This window comes from Mya arenaria, chromosome 2, assembly GCF_026914265.1.
Source record: "Mya arenaria isolate MELC-2E11 chromosome 2, ASM2691426v1".
NCBI lineage: Eukaryota > Metazoa > Mollusca > Bivalvia > Myida > Myidae > Mya > Mya arenaria.
Window position 1 is genome coordinate 64,470,776 of NC_069123.1, and position 21,049 is coordinate 64,491,824.

At 34.9% G+C, this 21,049-nt stretch overlaps 1 protein-coding gene across 2 annotated transcripts; it reads left to right on the forward strand.

Moving 5' to 3' along the window:
* The first annotated feature begins 1,432 nt into the window (after positions 1–1,432).
* On the forward strand, positions 1,433–17,662 carry LOC128242288 (cartilage matrix protein-like). 2 transcript variants are annotated; one of them, XM_052959392.1, is made up of 4 exons: positions 1,433–1,943; positions 14,570–14,793; positions 15,388–15,604; positions 16,479–17,662. In XM_052959392.1, the coding sequence occupies exons 1-4, from the start codon at positions 1,682–1,684 to the stop codon at positions 17,249–17,251; spliced, it is 1,476 nt and encodes a 491-aa protein (XP_052815352.1). In that variant the 5' UTR covers positions 1,433–1,681; the 3' UTR covers positions 17,252–17,662. The 2 variants fall into 2 exon arrangements, with proteins under 2 accessions (XP_052815352.1, XP_052815344.1); XM_052959384.1 differs by lacking the exon at positions 1,433–1,943 and adding an exon at positions 10,440–10,952.
* The last annotated feature ends 3,387 nt before the right edge of the window (positions 17,663–21,049 follow it).

Consider the following 21,049-nt stretch of genomic DNA (forward strand, 5'->3'; position numbering starts at 1 on the left):
TAGTTCAGTCTGAACTAAAGTAGCTGTCTAGATAGATTGGAAGTGTTCTCTGCTTTGTGCTTATCCTCAAAGTTCTTTAAAGAACATGTGAACCATGTTCCTGAAAAGTTACATGCTTCTGGAGCGTGAGTCAAGTTAGATGATTTATTTAAAAGTTGACAGGTTCTACCAGGTTTTTTATCACCCTATTTTTAGCAAGGCGAAAGTAGTTCCGAGAATACACACGATACTCGCATGATACGGAATCAGAAAACGACAGTATCATGATACGGAAATTTCAATACGGCGTGCTGTATTTTCACTGTTGAATATTGAAAGGGAATTTGATAGGCATAAAATAAAAGCATGTCCCGCCGTATCGTTTTTATATCGCACCTACCCGTGGTAACATTTACTTGAGAAATTAATAGTTTAACGTCTTTAAACATACTCTTAAGTTTGTGTTTAGATTTTACTTTGTTAGCACCAATGATCATTTAATTCATACATTTTGAAATATGACAAGTGGCCAACAATACAGAATGTTCAAGCAAACTTATTTGGAGTAATATCGTTATGTTATTTCTTAAGCTTCGTTCTGACACATCATTTGACCCAATGTGATAACGGAATATAATTGTCTCAAGAAATCAGCTATGTTTTGCAAATGTCCCATCCAAAAGGTTTGTAATGAAATGGGAACTACAGGGACAATTGACAGCCAAACCTTAATGACACCTTGTTTAATGACACAATCATCAAATAGACAATCAACACGAGTCATATTAGACAAGACATACAGTTCACAGAGATATCAACGTATCCACAACTATCAATAAATGATTGGTTATTCCTTAGAATTGTTAATGAAACATTGCAGATAACTTGACATCTCACATTTTTCTGATGTGCATAGATAAAATGTCAGGTTACAATTAACAGATAGTTTGGCCTTGTTCGGCCGACTAGTAAAAATACCTGCGATCCGGAAGTTTGTATAGCTTCTTCAGTGCTCATATTCATTCCGTTTTCTTTTAAAAAATATATGTAACCTTCCCATTCCTCATAATGTTGATCGGCTGAAGCCATTTGTTTAATTGTGGCCTCAGAGTATTCTTGATTCTTCCATTGTGTTGAACGTCCAAGAAGACTACAGACAACAGATGGACGTAGGATTGATGACGTATTTATAACTTGTAGCCCCCGATTCAAACAGCCATCTGACATTTAACTCTGACGCGCTGCATGAAAACAAATGATTGAATGTATTTAGCATGACTATTAACAGTGTTTAATTTCTCTCTCTCTCTCTCTCTCTCTCTCTCTCTCTCTCTCTCTCTCTCTCAACAATAACAAGTATAAGTATTAGTTTTCATGACACTTTAGTAAAAAGACAGATTTCAAACCTGCCGCAAATCGACGAAATTTGAAAAAAACAAACCGAAACGAATTTAGATCGATCAATCAGGGTTTATTTAAGAAACTTCAGGTTGTGTCATACCAAACAAAGGAAATATATAATTGCATGCCAATTACCTTGTCATTTTATTTGTATGGGGAATATCACGAACAACCTTACGGAGAATACCGTTTTGTTGGAACGAAGAGGACATTCAAGGATATTCGCTATGATTCTCGAGGCCTTCATATTTCTCCAACTGTTAAGTATTTCCAAAACGTGTACTTTGTGTAACTGGGAAGAATGGAGCGAGTGGTCATCGTGCTCACAAACTTGCGGAACAAACGCCACAAAAAAAGGTTACGACCTCTATGTTGCCTGCAAGATGATACCGGGGCCTATAACATAACTCAATGTGTAGAAACATGTAACCAAGATCTGGATGGATTTTATGACTTCAATGATTGTGGAAGAAAGTGTTTTCATGGCGGAAGTTTTGTCACAGATGTTGGGAACGGTAGTTGTGTCTGTGGTGAGAGGTATTACGGGACGTGCTGTGAAAACCGTGAGTATGTTTTCCTAAAATCAGTTCCATTCTTTAAATATCCCTTTAACATGGCGTCCGTTGTAAAGAAATCATGTGTAAATCAAATTGTCTATTGACTTTTAATGAACTTATATTGGTAAAGCTCCGGTCACACCAACACAGCGATGTGACCTAATGGCGATTGTAATCATTTGCGACTGGCTTGCGGCCGATTAAACAGTGAAAACATTTTCACCGAAAAGCCAGCGATAGGTTTTGGAACTGGTCAGTGATTGAACGGTTACGCATTGAAACTGTCTTCCGCAGATCCAGCGATAGACTTGAAACAGCTTGAGACCGATCGGTGATATTAAAAGTAAGGTTCTGAAAAGGCGCGCATCTCTTTTTTTTTTTGGCAATTATTTATAAGTTTTGGGACATATGTCATCCAAGATCTATCAATAGAGAGGGTGTTGCATTTAGTTTGCAGTGTTAGTTTAAACGGTATTTATTTCGAATTTACATACATGTATATAAAAAAAACGAGTAAAAACGTATGTAAATTATTTTCCTAATAGTTATTTCGTTAAAAAAACTTATGATATTCAAATCTGATCAAGATGCTTAAGATAAGATATATTTGCTAGTATACTGTCATTACTAACACATGTAGCTATATAATGGGTTTAGCATCTCCTGCATGACACACTGCACACACAGAAATATGTTCTTTTTCTGTTCAAAAAGTAAACGATCGTCACCGAAAAGTAAGATATGAATGGTTGGTGCACAAGGAAGATCATTGAAACATCGCTGTCTCTGGATGGAGTTTAAAGGGCATATCATGAAAAAATGGGAAGCATTTTCAATAGCGGTGCATGTAAAGGAGAATTAATTATATTTTTTTTCTGGTCATGGTTAAGCTAACTATACCCAAGTCTTAGACGGCAATGCATGATTTGGTTGCGGCGCAAACCGACATTCTAAAGTGGAAATTGTTTTGACGAGTGTGTTTGTAGTTTGTATTTAAAAGATTGGAATGTTTCCGATTGTCTTGTTGCTATTGGTTTGCAGTTTTGTTTCTTTGCATTACGTGTTTGCTCTCTATGTCCTCGTTTTCTGATTATAGTCGTTCAACCCGTCGTATATAGTTTAAATACAAGTGACAATAAGATTATATTAAAAGTTAAGATTCATGTTCTTCAAACTGATTAAATGACGCTATGCCAATTATTGCATTTTTCAACGAATATCTGTTTAGTTTGTGTTTAGATTGGACTTTGTTTACGCCAATGATCGTTTGATCCATACATTTTGAAACGTGACAAGTTAGTTTATAAAGTGAATTCAAACCAGCCATAGTAAAAATCTACATTTCAAACTACCGTAGCCTTCGATTTGTATTTCTGATTTTGAGGTTTAATCACTTGCCATTTCGCAGGGAACCTTAATTCATATGTATGCTCAGTTGCTCTGGGATATGCATAGGTACGCCACTGACTGCTATATGTTTTACTTGTTCATCCTAAAATGTCATTATGATGATAGGCTCTTCAAATATATTAAAGAATTTAGATACACCATAATAATCAATATACAGCACCCATATAGAACACGTCGAAAATCAAAAGGTTCTAGGCATTCACATTGATCAGAATTTAAATTGGAAGTACCAATTGAATTATGTTTGCAATAAACTCGAGCCAAAACGTACAATGCTATCGAAGATAAATACATATATATCAAAGTATATGAAAAGGCTACATTTCAATTCCTACATATTGTCAACAATGGTTTACTGTTGTGTTCTATGGAGCAAATGCAAAAAAATCCCACATTTTTAAAATATCAATCCTGCTGAAACGTTGAGCAAAAATAATTCTTCGAAAACCTATTCGCACATCGTCCGCGTCCTTGTTTCGAAAGTTGGAAAAATTGAAGATTATTATTATTATTATTATTATTATTATTATTATTATTTCACAAAATAATTTCTCTAACACGGTTATCTGGTAATACTAGCTGTATTTTCTCTCACTGACCTTGGTACCGGTTCCATTCCCTAGCAGACATCTGTTGAACTAATCAAATCTGGTCCTGCTGACTTTGGCTGGTAAAACCCCTAACCAATGTAACAGATGTGTATTTCTTTCGTGAGTCATAGTATTTTCATTATCATTATACATTACGAGATAAATAATATCTATAACATGGCATTTGAAGGATGCAGTACTGTCTCGAATCAGTTATGCTTACTCCTGATTGTTCACACACGCACATTTCATGTGTTTTCATTATAATAACATACTAATGGTCGGCAGAAATTACCCCCTTACCAGGGTATAATAAGAGCATTTAAGAGAAAACTGTAGAAATAGACTTTAGAATGAAGAAGATTCCTTGAAAATGTCGACATTGTTGCCAACTTTTCTCAATGTGTCCACGAAGTTTATTTTAATTGAAAATATGTGCAAATAAAACAAAATAAGCCAAAATGAGAGTATATTAATTTTATACACAGTTACGGCGAGACCCAGTGACGTGACTTGTGTAAGATTTTTGAATAATTGCACACACCACAATGTATATATCGCGGGCTTAGCGCAAAACGGTTGTAACTGACTTTTTTTCCAAAAGTGATATTTTCATATTTTTTAACCTTTTTTACAAGCCTCCATAATATCCCAAAAAATTAGCTCTGTAATCTAAGGATAAATGTATATAAAGCCATAATTGTCAAAAGGTTGTATCTGAAAATGGCAATTTATTTTTGTGCAAGACGGTTGTAACTGCACTTACAACTGTTTTGCACAGAAAACTTTGAATCAATAAACCATTGGGATGGGATGTAACTCCAATGTCATGATGACATCATGATTATTTAACATTGTTTTTGAGGAGAGACAGTCATATTGATGAAAAATGATTTGTTTTTAAAATAAACTCCCAATAAAATGAAAAAATGCATGTTTAAACATCACAATTACGAACAATATCTCATGTTTTATTCCCTTAGTCCTATTTATTCATTTATATTAATAATGTGTATGATATATTGTTCGATAAGATTAAAAAGTCATATATTTAGGAAAAACAATTGAACAATTTGATAGTATCTTTAGGCTCTTGCTTTTAAGTAAAAAATATGAGTAGGAAAGTAAATTTAAGTTTAAAATTAAATATCCCTTTTTAGAATTTAGTTTTCTGTGTAAAGTTCGGACATGATTTTAAAACAGGAAAAGAATGTGTGTGTTTTACAAGAATATTGTTTCTCTTAGTAGTTTTTATTTCTAAATATTAATTATTTATTTATATTTCGTGGGCTTTTTATGGTAAAATAGGTTTGCATGTAAAATTTTTATATTTTGGCAATATTGACAAGTTTTGTGCACAGAATCATAACTTTTATACACTAATGAAAAACAAAGGCAATTTATCTAATTATTAAGGTACATCATTATTGGTGAAAACACAAATTAATTCCCCTACCAATTCTAGAAGAATGTTATATACTTTAACTGAATATTTCGTATCCTATAACACGCTTATTTCCAGCGGAAAACTTTATCGAATGGAAGCTATTTTGCAACCGATTTTTTTGCATTTCTTGACACTCTCCGAGTCAAAAATAAATTCCTTCTTTCTTTTTGTTCATGTGATATTCATGAGCTTTCGCTTGATTGAATGATCTTCAATAGCAAAAAAGTAGATCTATTGAAGTCATTTCGACATTCGTGAGTTCTGAAGTTTGAGTTCGTGCTGATGTGAACTAAATCTTATGGATGAAATTCTGATGTTCATGAGCAATATAGTTTCAAGCCATTCTGATGTTCATGAGCTATATAGTTTCAAGCCATTCTGATGTTCATGAGCTATATAGATTCAAGTCATTCTGATGTTCATGAGCTATATAGTTTCAAGCCATTCTGATGTTCATGAGCTATATAGTTTCAAGCCATTGTGGTGTTTATGACTAGCGAAGATCTAGTGAAGTCATTTTGATATTCAAGAACTCTGGTGTTTGAAGTCATGCTGATGATTTTGACTAGGAAGAAGTAGATCTATTGATCATTTGGATATTCATGAACTCTATAGTCGAGTTTATGCTGGTGTTTATAAATTTCGAGAAGTACCTATGTCAAGTAATTCTGATATTCATGAGCTATACAGTTTGAAGTCATGCTGGTGTGTTTATGACTGGCAAAGAAGTAACTCAATTTAAGTCATTTTGGTATTCATAAGCCATGTCAGTTAAGCCATGCTGGTGAACTGACTGGGTAGGCAGTATGAATAGTTGTAAAATAGTAGGTAGTTGGTGTCATCATTGTAATGGTTGTCATGCTGGTAACTACTGGTCAATACTACAAGTAACTACTGGATAAAAAATGGATAGAAATCAGATAAGATGGAAATCATTCTAATATTCATAATCTAAGTTAATGGAAATCATGCTTGGGTTAATGATTTTTTTCGAGTGGATGGAAGTTATTCTGAAATTCATGAGCCAATTAGATGGAAAACATGCTGGGGTTAATGATTTGTTTAAGAGTAGATGGAAAGTATTCTGATATTCATAAGCCAAGTAGATGGAAATCATGCTGGGGTTAATTATTTGAGAAGATTGAAGACATTCTGATATTCATGAGCCAAGTAGATGGAAATTATGCTGGGGTTAATGATTTGTTTCGAGAAGATGGAAGACATTTTGATATTCATGAGTCAGGTAGAATGAAATTGTGCTAGGGTTAATGATTTGTTTAAGAGTAGTTGGAAGTTATTCTGATATTCATGAGCCAAGTAGATGAAATCATGCTAAGGTTAATAATTTGTTTCGAGTAGATGTAAATCATACTGGGGTTAATAACTTAATTAGAGGAGATGAAAGGCATTCTGATAATCATGAGCCAAGATGATGGAAATTGTGCTGGGGTTAATGATTTGTTTAGAGTACCAGATGGAAGTAATTCTGATATTCATGAGCTAACATGGAAATTGTGCTGGGGTTGATGATTGGTTTAAAAGTAGATGGAAAGTATTCTGATATTCATAAGTCAAGCAGATGGAAATCATCCTGGGGTAATAATTTATTTCGAGTAGATGGAAGTAATTCTGATATTCATGAGCCATTTAGATGGAAATCATACTGGGGTTAATAGATTTGTTTAATGTAGATTGAAGTCATTCTTATTATCATGAGCCAAGTAGATGGAAATCATGCTGGTGTTAATGATGTTTAGTGTAGATGGAAAGTATTCTGATATTCATGAGCCAAGTAGATGGAAATCATGCTGGTGTTAATGATGTTTAGTGTAGATGGAAAGTATTCTGATATTCATGAGCCAATAAGATGGAAATCATGCTGGTGTTAATGATGTTTAGTGTAGATGGAAAGTATTCTGATATTCATGAGCCAAGTAGATGGAAATCATGCTGGTGTTAATGATGTTTGGTGTAGATGGAAAGTATTCTGATATTCATGAGCCAAGAAGATGGAAATCATGCTGGTGTTAATGATGTTTAGTGTAGATGGAAAGTATTCTGATATTCATGAGCCAAGTAGATGGAAATCATGCTGGTGTTAATGATGTTTAGTGTAGATTGAAAGTATTCTGATATTCATGAGCCAAGTAGATGGAAATCATGCTGGTGTTAATGATGTTTAGTGTAGATGGAAAGTATTCTGATATTCATGAGCCAAGTAGATGGAAATCATGCTGGTGTTAATGATGTTTAGTGTAGATGGAAAGTATTCTGATATTCATGAGCCAAGTAGATGGAAATCATGCTGGTGTTAATGATGTTTAGTGTAGATGGAAAGTATTCTGATATTCATGAGCCAAGTAGATGGAAATCATGCTGGTGTTAATGATGTTTGGTGTAGATGGAAAGTATTCTGATATTCATGAGCCAAGTAGATGGAAATCATGCTGGTGTTAATGATGTTTAGTGTAGATGGAAAGTATTCTGATTATCATGAGCCAAGTAGATGGAAATCATGCTGCTGTTAATAATGTTTAGTGTAGATGGAAAGTATTCTGATTATCATGAGCCAAGTAGATGGAAATCATGCTGGTGTTAATGATGTTTAGTGTAGATGGAAAGTATTCTGATATTCATGAGCCAAGTAGATGGAAATCATGCTGGTGTTAATGATGTTTAGTGTAGATGGAAAGTATTCTGATATTCATGAGCCAATTAGATGGAAATCATGCTAGGGTTAAGGATTTGTTAAGAGTAGATGGAAAGTTTCTGATATTCATGGGGGAAGGAGATGGAATTTGTGCTGAGTAAAGCAGTACTGGAAGATGGAAGTCTGATATGTATGAGCTTTGGAAATATCTTACCCCTTAAATGATTTCATCGGGATATGATGTTTTGGTACTGGATTTGGTCATTGTCAATTTTAAAATAGCTTTCATTTATTATCTATGGTTTTGCTAAATGATTATTTTAAATTTCAAGTTCTTGTATATTTTGTACACATTGATGGTCATTTTAAGAGCTGATATGTCATTAGTATGCTATGATGACTTGTAAAAATGTTTCTGATATCATTTTAACTTAAAAACTAGAAATAAGAAATATACATGCATATCTTAATTAGTTAATGAAATTGCTATTCTCTTCACAATTGTATTAACAAAATGCTGTTATTCATCATTAACAGTTTGAATTAAGCTGATTATTAACTTAAAATATGATGTTGAAGATAACTGCAGTATATATTGTTGTTGTTTAAATAAATTAATTATTTAATTGTCTTTCATATATAATAATTTAATTGTTTTTCATATATAATAAATGTGATATTAAACTAAAATTTTACCCAAACCCCTGTTTGTGCTAAGTATATTAACAAAAATATTCATAGAATATAAGATGTTTTATACACAACTAAATTTTAAAAAAAAAGTGGAAAATATCATAGCTATTATCCTCAGTTGATGTATTTAAGTATAATTTACATTGCAAGTAATAAATGGTGCTTTAAAGTCAAATATCTTAAAGCTATCAAAGAAATTTTAATAAAAAAGATTCAGTTACAACCCTTTTGCGCAAAATGTATTTAGAAATATCTTCAATTTTTCAGGCAAAACAGTTGTAACAGACTGTTACAACCCTTTTGCGCAAAAATAAATTTAGAAAATTCCTCAATTTTTTGTGCAAAACGGTTGTAACTGACTGTTTTACAAATATCTCTTTTAGAAATTGAATGCAAAGTGTTATTATGATTTATTCATGAAAAGTACACAAAATTAAAACTATATTAAAAAAAAACAAAGTGAAAATGATAGGAACTAGGAAAATAAATCAGTTTTTATGCTCTCCTGAACAATTTTCAAAATGTCAGTTACAACCGTTTTGCGCTAAGCCCGCGAGATGCAGCTTTTTGTGTGACTTTTTATGTTTAACGGTACCTTGGATACTTTCCATGCAAACATTGGGTCACAAAATAGATATTGACTCTTTCTAACCTTCCATGAATATCGATGAAATTTAATTGTTTTCTATTCAGGCAGTGTCCATTTGTCTGTAAAATCTTCGCAATCAGTTAGGAATCAGGCGTTTGTTTACAGTATGTCTGATCCGCCATCTTTGTTTTGGATAAGTCAGTTATCCATACTACCAGAGGTCTGTTAAATTTTGTCCAAAGGTATCCGAATCACGCGCTTGTTAGCATAACTTATAGCCAGTATGTATGAAACTTGTTAATACTTTGGTCTGGTTAAAAATAGTCGACATATTTATTGATTGGTCAATATTAATATAATAATGGCATTTGACCATTTAATATGCTTGCATGTGTAAACTGATTAAAATATAACCTGCCTTCAGACTTATACAACATGACCAAACCAGGCATATAACTTCCATGTCAACTGTTGGGCAGATATTAAATCGGTACATTCTACTTCACTATCAATGGTTGGCAGAATTTTGATCGAGTAACATTTTATCACACTTTGAGTTTTAGACCATTTTAGATTTGACAAAGAATGAGACTAATTTAAGAGAACAATGGAACCCAATGGCAAGAGAATTTACTACTGTATAGCACGGTGCAGCGAACACCTACCCACAACGCCTTGTACTTTAGTTTTAATTGCACTACTTAATATTTAACGACAACTGTATATACATATATAAACATTTATAAGTATATTTTTGCAGTTAATGAACATAAACATTCAAATGTTGAAAGTTTCTTTCGAAATACTGATAACTTGCGTTATTTTAAACTGTATAAAGTACATGTTGCTGTAGATTTGCATTAATGGCTTACCATTTTCATGCATTTAAGATAATTTCATTTCGGTGTTCTTTACTCTAATATGACAAGTAGTATGGCAAAACGTTAACATGTTTGATTTTAAAACATATCAAACTGTTTTCAGTGGAAGTACATAGTGCCTTTAATACTTCTACATTCTGTATTTGTTAAATCTAAGCTTTCCGTTGATTTTACTAAACGATCAATATTAGTGTATATATATCCTATATCAAATGTTTTATTACTCAAAGGAATGTTTCATATCTACTTCCTGAAATATAGTTTCTGACATTGCCAAATATTTGTCATATATAAATCATGTGGCATGCATTCTCCGACCAAAAGACAAATAACCATAAAATACTTATATTGGAGATCTTGATGAGAAAGACTTAAACACTTACAGTGAATTATGCTTACATTTTGGTGAATGCGTAAAATGTATCTGCGATTCTTTGTACTAGCATGTATTTCATCACATAGTTTATTAGATGTTTGTGCTCAAGGGTGTTTCGCCCGGTGTGAATGGTCAGAATGGGAAAGTTGGACAACATGTTCACAGACATGCGGTTCTACGGAAAAGAAAAACACATCACGTGGACTATGCTGTCCGAGCGATTTAACAGACTTAGAATCATGTGTTGAATATTGTAACCTTGACATTGCCGACCATTATGACGAGGCGGACTGTGGAAGGGAGTGTTATAACGACGGGACACTGTCTTCCGCCGGATGTGTCTGTACAAACAGATTTTACGGCATGTGTTGTGACAAACGTGAGTGTATCATTATATTTCTGCCCTGAGCCGTGCAATTTTTGTCGTGTTTAGCGATCTTTTCACACAGCTTGTTGAATTGCAAACGGTTTCGATTCAGTTTTTTTTATTTGCCAGAATTTCGGTCGCATTTTCAATGCAACGACACATACTTTTTCACAAATGCGAAAATAAAATTGCCAACTTCATGGTTTTTTTTGGGTTTTTTGTTATTGTTTAAGTTATATTTGTATTTTTCTTTCGGGGGGTGGGGGCGGTGGGAGGGGGTATTAAAAACAGAATCCACAATCTCTTTTTGTATTGATGAGTTGGTGTGTTCGTAGAGAAACAAACTTTATCCCATTCTGTTATCTTTTCTGTTTATATTTTAAAACGTTCTGCATTTTTAGCAAACTTGGAATTCCCAATTTTAGTCAAGTTACGCATTTTCTTAATCAAAAAGACCCCGGCTCTATTCCTAAAACAGTTGGGAAGAAAACACTGAAGTTAATGCCCTTCAATTTTTAAAAACCACGTATTATATGGCGCAGTCACACACTGCAGTAACATATGCTGACGTATGACAATTTTCACCAACACGATGGTGTAAGTGCACATCAGTTAGTGGGGCACGCTTGAATAAGCTGGCAATTAATTAAGTTGTTTTTCGCAGAGGCCTACAGACTTTAGTGCCGAAAATAGGAATTAGGTACTATCTGATCAACTTTTTGACACGACATGTTAAAGCTGCACTCTCACAGATTTACTATTTCGTCAACTTTTTTTTTTTTTGTCTTGGAACGAGCCAATTTTTGCGAAAATCCATGGAAACCATATATATAAGACTGCCGACAAAAATTAGATCGCAGATCTTTATATTTAAGGTCATAAATTGATGTTTTATGCATTTTTCTTAAACCGTTAGTAACGGTTTAAGTTAGTAACGGTTTAAGCCATAAAACATAAATTTTCGAACTGAAATATGCAAATCTGCGATCTGATCTTTTGTCAACAGTCTTATACCACTGGTTTGCAAATATTTACGCAAAAAATTGCCCTTTCCAAGACAAAAAATAAAAAAAGTTGTAAAAATGGTAAATCTGTGAGAGTGCAGCTTTAAAATATTCAATGCGCCGGGGTTACAAAATGGGAGGTATGGTGTTCTGTGGTTAAAATAGTGCGGATTAAAAGACCACTATTTAAATACGATTAAAATTGACTGATTCCCGTAATTTGACCTAAATCCAATCCAAGGGTATGGCTTACATTGATTAGCTTCCTTTATCTAAAGCTTCCATATATCAACATATTATTCTTAACTCAAGTATTGTCTTCGAATAATCTAATTTATTAACAATGGCATTGACCTTTTTTCTATTAAAGTAACAGCGACCTTGACCGTGATCATATCGATCACAAAGCCCAATGTACAGAATCGCCTATACCAAGTTTCCGCACTATACGTTATTCATAATTCAATTTTTGAGTGAAAATACCAAATTATTTAAGTATGCGATGTTACAGTTACACGTGTGAATTATTGTAGATTTGCTTGTTTTTTAATGTCGCAATCTTTGACAAAAATTCACCTTGACAGAATTTTGTAGAACGATGCAACGCTGAAAGTTTAGCCAAGGACTGCATCATTAACTTAAAAGCAAGTTTAAAAACATTTCACGCCCGAAGAAGCCGAACTAGCATAGTCCTTTATAGCCTAAGAAATATTTTAATATCTTTTCTGGCAAAAATGTTATTTAGAAATTAAATCACTTGCTTGTTTGTTTACATCGGTTGTGAGTTCGTGTACTACATGTTTTGGTAGTTCGTGTAATACATGTTTTAGGAGTTCGTGTACTACATGTTTTGGTAGTTCGTGTAATACATGTTTTAGGAGTTCGTGTACTACATGTTTTGGTAGTTCGTGTAATACATGTTTTAGGCGTTCGTGTACTACATGTTTTGGTAGTTCGTGTAATACATGTTTTAGGAGTTCGTGTACTACATGTTTTGGTAGTTCGTGTACTACATGTTTTGGTAGTTCGTGTACTACATGTTTTGGTAGTTCGTGTAATACATGTTTTAGGAGTTCGTGTATTACATGAATAAGAAGTAGTTCGTGAACAGCATTTTTTGGGGGAATTCGTGTATAACATGTTTTGGGAATTTGTGTACTACATGTTTTAAGAGTTCGTGTACTACATGTTTTGGGAATTCGTGTGCTTAATGTTTGGGAATTCGTGTACTACACGTATTGGGAGTTTGTGTACGACATGAATAAGGAGTAGTTTGTGTACAACATGTTTTGGAATGCCTGTACTACATTATTTGAACATTCGTGTACTACATAATTTGAACATTCGTGTACTACATGTTTTGAACATTCGTATACTATATGTTTTAAACATTCGTGTACTACATGTTTTGAACATTCGTGTACTACATAATTTGAACATTCGTGTACTACATGTTTTGAACATTCGTGTACTACATGTTTTGAACATTCGTATACTGCATGTTTTGGGAGTTCGTGTATTTCATGTTAGGAGTTCGTGTACTAAATATATTGGTAGTGCGTGTCCTACATCTATTGGGAGCTTGTGTTCTACATATATTGAGAAACTTACAACTTAACCTCGAACTTTGTTGGCTTATGCTACATGTTTGACATTTTTCATTTGGAATGCGAAAAATCGAGCAGCTTACTGCGTTAACTTTAACCTAAATAATATTATAGCTGCTTTGTTTTGTACGTATGTAATAGTACTTTTATATTGGGCCTACCTTGCCATAGATTCTCTATTCGTTAACGTTTAAGATGAAAAATTAAATAACTAGTTTCGAATTATTAGACAAATGATTTTAATTAATGTTTGAACTTAAAAATCAACCATTGATTAAAATCAAATCAAGAAATGATTGTTTTTTCTTCTACCTAACGACTGAATGAATATATCGCGGCACACTAGACCCTAGTTAGCTCAAATTGAACGCTAATACACTTATACCAGCACATTAACACAAGCCTATCAACACACGAGACCTTTATGTCCGACCTAGCTGACTATTCAATTTCTACAATACGCGCAATTATCCAGCGATCCAAACCGGAAAATATGATATAAGCTTTGAAGGTCACCATGGAAAAGCTGGTGACCGTATTCTTAAACGTGTGGAACAACTGCACGAAGGCATAGGTCAAGGAGGTTGTTCTGTCAAGAATATGTAATAGAGGAGAAAATATGTATAGAACACTATCACAAAGACTTTGGTGAACTTTTTGAAATGACAGATTGTTGAGGTTTTTGTTTCTATGGAGGATCTTTTGTTTCTCATGAAAAGAGCAGTTTCTGTACAAACAGATTCTATGGCAGGTGTTGTAAACATCGTGAGTAAAACGACAATCTTATAACATGAAATACCTGATTTCGGAATGCTACCATCCTTAAAAGTTTAAACTGAGCGAAGTCCCTTTTTGGACATGTAACACAGCTCATCCAGTGGGGTTTCCTTATGCAAAACCGAAGGACGTCGTAGACGCACCCTGTCGTGTAGCAGCGGCATTGGGATATTCAATTGACGGATAAGAAATTATTTTTTTCTTATAACAAAGCATTTCTAGTTTCCTATTTTCTCCACAGGGCTTGACATTTGTGAGGCCATCCCGACGGACGTCGTTTTCATTCTAGACTCCTCCCTTAGCCAGACGCAGACCGAGTTCCAGAAGCAGCTCGACTTCGTCGGCAAGTTCGTGGACAATGTCGACGTCGGTCCGACCGCCTTCGTCCTCAGCATCATCACATACTCCAGCACTGCTGTTGTTGAAATCGAATTTGACGACAGTAATTCAAAACAATCGATTAAGGTAATATGATGGACTTGTCGTTAGTATTTGCATTGACATACAACAATCGAAGCCATGTTCAAAATGACAAGGTGAACTGTTCTGGATTGAGTGTAACTGAGACAATGCTATTAATCATAGTGACTATTACCCAGCTTAGATTAATGTCTTTACCATAACGAAATCCCCACCAAACATAACGTCAACACTATATCGTTTCAAAACACAAATAGTTTCATAATGTCAATTACTCAGACACAGCTTAATTCAAACCGTACACCTCGGCCATTTACCATCAAAAACAACCTCGAATGTATGTCAGTGCATTGGTACAAGTAGTTCGTAAAAATGTTTATAATACTTTTAATAAAATGTAAGGTTTTAACGGGTGGAATTTGTTTTACTAAGTTTAAATTGAATCTCAGTGAAGTGTCTTTTTGCATAGATAATTCAGAATCCTAAGAGTGGATTAAAATTACTAGGTGATTTACGTACAGCGTTTTCGATCGGAAATGGCCGATTGAGCTTAACTAAAAAAAAAAATCCGGCCTATCGGCCATATTTATTTTTCATTGAAATCTGAAACAAACAATTAATGTTTCGCCTAACAAACAGGAGCAGTTGTTGGGCATACAGTTCCGACCTGGAGCCACGTACACAAACAAGGGTCTGGAGCTTGCTCGCAGCCTGCTTTCCGTCCGCATGGAGAGGCGACCAGGAATGTACACTAAAAAAATCGCGTTTGTCCTCACCGACGGTTTGTCTAATGATCGTACAAAGACAGAAGTCTCAGCAAAGCTGCTTAAAGGGGAAGCTCATGTGGTGGCAATAGGTATTGTGCCTTTGCAAGATAATTTACTTAAGGAATGAATTGCGGGGTTGATGTCATTATCGGGGTATGGACGCAATTGGGCTGGTCAAAGTGTGTGGAGTCCGCAATTGGGCTGGTGAAAGTGTGTGGAGTCCGAAGGACTCCACGCGTACTTTGACCAGCCCAATTGCGTTCATATCCCCGATAATGACATCAACCCCGCAATTCATTACTTATATTTACACCAACTGTTCCTTTTTTCATTCAAGATTTGTTAAAAAAATACATCATTTCATTTAAGAAAACCATTCATTAATCCTTTCTTACCCATTCTGTAAATAGAACGACCCGACTGTAACCGGAAACATTTTTTTAAATGACGTCACAATAACGCGGGAAAAGATCAACCACTTGAAATTACTTTTAAACGTAAAATTTAAACACTTATGACTACAAAACATTTAAAATATAATAAATTAACACTTTCTAAAATGTTGACTTATATTTTACGGGACCAGCTGACACAATACAAACAATAACAAGATCAATAGTTTTCATGTATATTGTTATGCGATGAATTGCGATCCGAACATATCCGAAGATGTTGCGTTCATCGATTGATGAACGCAATTGCCGAAAGGCAGTTCATTTAAGAAATGGAAGTTGAGGTGTAAATATAATAAAACAAACATCTTTTTTGAGGCGCAAACATTTCACTCTTTTATTTTGTTTCTTAAAAACAGGAACCAGATTCAGGAGTCCTTTTTATTTTATATTCTCTAGTAAATTCTTGAATTACGTCCGAAATGTAGTACACGTTAAACGATAAATTAGGCAACATACTTAAGAGAGATTATTTTATTGACTTTTTTGTCTGATTAATATCTTTCTTCAGGCGTGGGTCCCGAGGTGTCTCACAGGGAGCTGAATGCGATTGCCTCCCCTGCAGACGATTACAGCCTGTCATACGTGTACACAGTCGAGAGCTTTGACGCTCTTCACACGGTACTTGAACGCCTTATTGACGTTAGTTGCGAGAAATGTCAGCCGAAGTCTCTTACAGACATTTTCCTCTTGGTTGATGATTTGCCTGATTCAAGAATGACCGTTACCGAGTGGCAAATAGCAGTGAATGGGCTAGCAACAATAGTCGACGGTCTACAAGCGTTCAATGATGAAAATGGACAAAGAGTTGGAATAGCACAATTCCCCGACACGAATGACCCAATAAAGCAACTTTCTTTATCGAATACACTTAGAAAAGACGATATTTTACACTTCCTCCAAGTGATGGCGCATAGCGAGGATACGTGCCGTGGAACGAAAGATGACTGCGTCTTAAAATCAAATATAACATCTATAATACAGAATGTTATTGACAACCAATTCACTTCAAGTTTTGGTGGACGAGACGATGCCAGGAAGGTTTTACTTGTCGTCTCTTCAGGCAGATTCAGCAATATAACCGAAGTAGCTGAACAAATGCGCAATATCCGTCTACACACTGATGTAGATATCTTTGATATTGGTCCCGGAGGTGACGTTGATATGAGAGGTCTTAAGTCGTTGGTGAGCGAGCCAAGCCGGGTGTTTGTTGTGAAGGAGGACAGTGACATGGCAAGTCTGGATGGTCTTCAAGCAAAGTTCTCGTATATAGCGTGCGGTTGACAAGAATGCATTGGCACGATGAGATATTTGGCAACGTGGAATTAAGCAATGGCCATATGAATTGAATATATATAATTGCCTATAAGTCGGTTCCTTATTCCCTTTTCTTTTCCGATCCTTCAATTTTTACTATTCATCATGTAATGTTATGTAGTTACAAGTGTTAACAAAAAGCATACTACTGCTTGAGAAAATATGTGTACAAGGCTTATGATTATAGACTCATTAATATAATAGAACACTACAGAAAGTTACATATTATTTAACGATTTGTCATACCAGACAAAGATTATATATAATTACAACCAATTACTTTGTCTTTTATGGAACGCCGCGGTGGTCTTAAGATTTCATTTCCGCCTTATCATGTTAAAAAGACATTATGTTTTTGTTGAAAAAATACCAATTATGTCTAGTGTCTTATCGATATCATATCAGAATAACCATTTTGACTTGTCTGATTGATCAACTAGCGTCAGAAATCGGCCTATAAAATGAGAGCTTTGAATTATGTTACCCTTCTCACATTATGGTTACATGGGTTACATGCAAATATTCCAAGCATATTGAGTACATTTAAAAGAAAATCAAAGTTCATCCTCAAAAAGAGTTTTCAGGTCGACATGTGATCAGAGATAATACGGTTACAATAGTTACAATGAGTTACAGCAAAGTTTGAAAAAGACACTTGTTCATACTTTATGAAAACTTTGCTGTAACTCATTGTTACTATTGTAACCGCATAACTGTGATCAGATTTCGACCTGAAAACTCGATTTTTGAGGATGAACATGAGGTTAAAAATTGTCGATGTAACCGTTGTAACCGGTTGTAATCGCGTAACCCGATATTTGACATAGATAAAAACACTATTTTTAAACTTTTGAAAATCATTGCTGTAATTGAAAGTAACTATTGTAACCGTATAACTCTGATTAGATGTCGACCTAAATACTCGTAATGTAACCGCGTAACCCGATATTTAACATAGAAAAACACTTTTTCAAACTTTTCAAAAACTTTCCTGTAGCTCATTGTAACTATCGTAACTCTGATCAGACGTCGACCTAAATACTCGAATTTTGAGGTTGAACTTTGAAAATTGTCCATGTAACCGATGCAACGCCGTTGTAACACAATTTTCAGCATACACGCTTTACAATAAACCAGTGGAACCATTGTAACTATGGGCTTACAGGCATTACAATATTCAAAGCTTTCATTTTAAGGGCCAATTTTGTTGCCTATCTCTCAATTAGACAAGTCCGCGTATACATTTTACATATAATTGTATGTAAATATAATGGTAACGAATAGCATTTATACAAAATGGTACATAGCCTACTGGACACTGGCATAAAGCATGAACCGGGTCCTGGTGTTTGAAGCAAACATACACTGTGTATTTAATTTGCTTTATTGATGCAAACACCTTAGACCTTACACACAAGAAGTAATGATCAATCTGGAAATATAATTATATTCACAAAAATCTGAATGATTAGGCTACTGGTACATATACATGTCATGTCAGATGAAATTATGTCTCTAGAGTTGCGCATAACGTACATCATTATGATGACTTGGTTGCTTGGCGATCATTCGGACTTTCAAATTCGGACTTTCAAATGACAGCAGTCGATTGACAAATTGCATTTGGTACCATGTTAAATATACTCAACAAAACGGAAAAAGAATTGGAATGTCACCGTATAATAATCTGTCGATGAGACTCACATATGGCTTTCATTATTAAATCAGTTGAATCGAACTGGCGTGCTTTATAATATTCAAACAATGCGCGTTTAGCCCAATAACAGAACTACCGAAATGAGTGATCAAAATGGGAGACGTTGAAATGTGTACGGAACAACTCTGTTTGTATATTTTATAAAAAAAAACTCATTCACCTCCTCCCCCCCCCCCCCCCCCCCCCAAGTTCATGCGAGTAACAAAGATTTATGACGTTAGCCGCGCTATGATATTTTATAACATGCTCTTTTATATCAATTGAATAGACTCGTATTTCCATTCAATACACAGGGTCAAGGTGCACACCACGCCCCCACCCCCTCCAGCATTTATTAGTAAAATATGATGGGGTAACTGTAATTTGTGATAACTGACTTTTTTTTTAATAATATATGATAAAAAAAGGGGGCGTGGTGTGTCAAAACAACACATCCTGCCCCTGTGATTCAATGCATATTATCATTCAAAGCAGGATCAAGAATAATGTTTATGTGAAGGGAAAATACTGTGTAAGAGTAATTCCTGTTTATTGAAATGATTGCTTCCCGTCTACAGTATGAAAACGAATATAGTAAGTTCGCATTATGGATCTTGATATAAATTTACCAAAATAATAACACATATCATTAATATTAATTATTAAATGTAAATACATCCTAATAGATAGTCTTGTTTCATATGATATATGACACTAAACAGTATACAATAATGAGTACAGTAAAAAAATGCGAGTTTTCAAACTTCCACGGAACATCGATGGTCAAGCTCCACAAGCATTATGGCCCTTCGTTAGTTATCTATGCATGTTGTGGATTGGAAAGGGGTATTTATGGGTCCAACTTCTTGTACACATTTTAAGTGAGGTTTATTTAAGGCCGTTATTTGTAATTATTAGTGCCCAGAATTGGTTATTTATTCACAATAATTGTATACTAGTAGTAAAAAGTAATAGCATAGCTCAAACATCTGCTTTATCAAAGGCATACTTCATAGAAGGTTAGCTTCAAACGTCCACCGGTAACCAGCCATTATTTCCATTGCACTGACTATTGGCATTCTCTTGATATCAAGTCATTATTAACGCAATGTTTTGGTTTTATAGGTAACAACAATTGTTTACCTTAAGCTCCTGAAACACTGTATATCTATCAAGTTTTGGCTACGAGTTGTTGCGAGATTCAACTCGCCTAAACTCTTCAGGAGTCGTGTTGGACTCGAACCCTTGTCGTTACATATCGAAGACATGTCTTTTCATAAAAAAACATTCAGCAAGCAGTGGTGAAAACTTTAAACGGTTTAAAATTGTCGTACGAGTTTTCATCTCGTACACATATCGAATAAATGTGGTAGGGGTGTCGAACAAACTCGAACACTTGTGGTAGACATGTATTCACTTGTCGCCGCTTCTCGTCGCATCAATCTACGAGTTCATCAGCGACTCAGGAGGTCATTATTACGATCTCTGCTCGAGATTCGTTTGAGTTATTGTGAGTTTGTACGTACCCCTTCGACATGTCGAGACTGTTGCCATTTCCGGCGAGTTCATATACATGAGTGATCATGTCAATAAAAAGCACTGCATCATTTCTCCTGAAGATTTCAACCAGTAAAATCACTGTTTTACAAGAGATAAACCATTGTTAGACTAGTCATGCCATAACTAGTCATGCTTAGTCATAATCTATGGCCTTACCCAATATCTTCTGCGGGCTCTTCTTTTTCTGTTTTGCCTGTACTGTAAAAGCTGAGCAATCGCAAGATCAGCAGATGTGCAGCACCATCTGTAATTATATCCAGTTCGCCATGTGTCGTCCTTTCTCGTACACTGTCGTAGCTCACTCTTAATAACTCGTCATGATATCGTGCACATATCGGCAGAACTCGTAGAAATCTCTGTGGTTGTCGAAAGAGTGTCGTGCACAGATCGTACCGGTGTTGCTTAAACTCGAGCTTAACAGAAGAATCTCGTACTACTCTTGAACTCACATGGAAGAGAACTCGAGCAGGTCTCGAACTGATGTACCTAGCATCAGAATCCGCGCTCAT

Bases quoted from the DNA above. Each gene is read 5' to 3' on its own strand.
- LOC128242288 (XM_052959384.1), top strand. From the start codon at position 10,607: ATGCGTAAAATGTATCTGCGATTCTTTGTACTAGCATGTATTTCATCA. The intron at 10,953-14,569 runs GTGAGTGTATCA...TTTTCTCCACAG, and splicing joins CGGCATGTGTTGTGACAAAC to GGCTTGACATTTGTGAGGCC. The intron at 15,605-16,478 runs GTATTGTGCCTT...ATCTTTCTTCAG, and splicing joins AGCTCATGTGGTGGCAATAG to GCGTGGGTCCCGAGGTGTCT.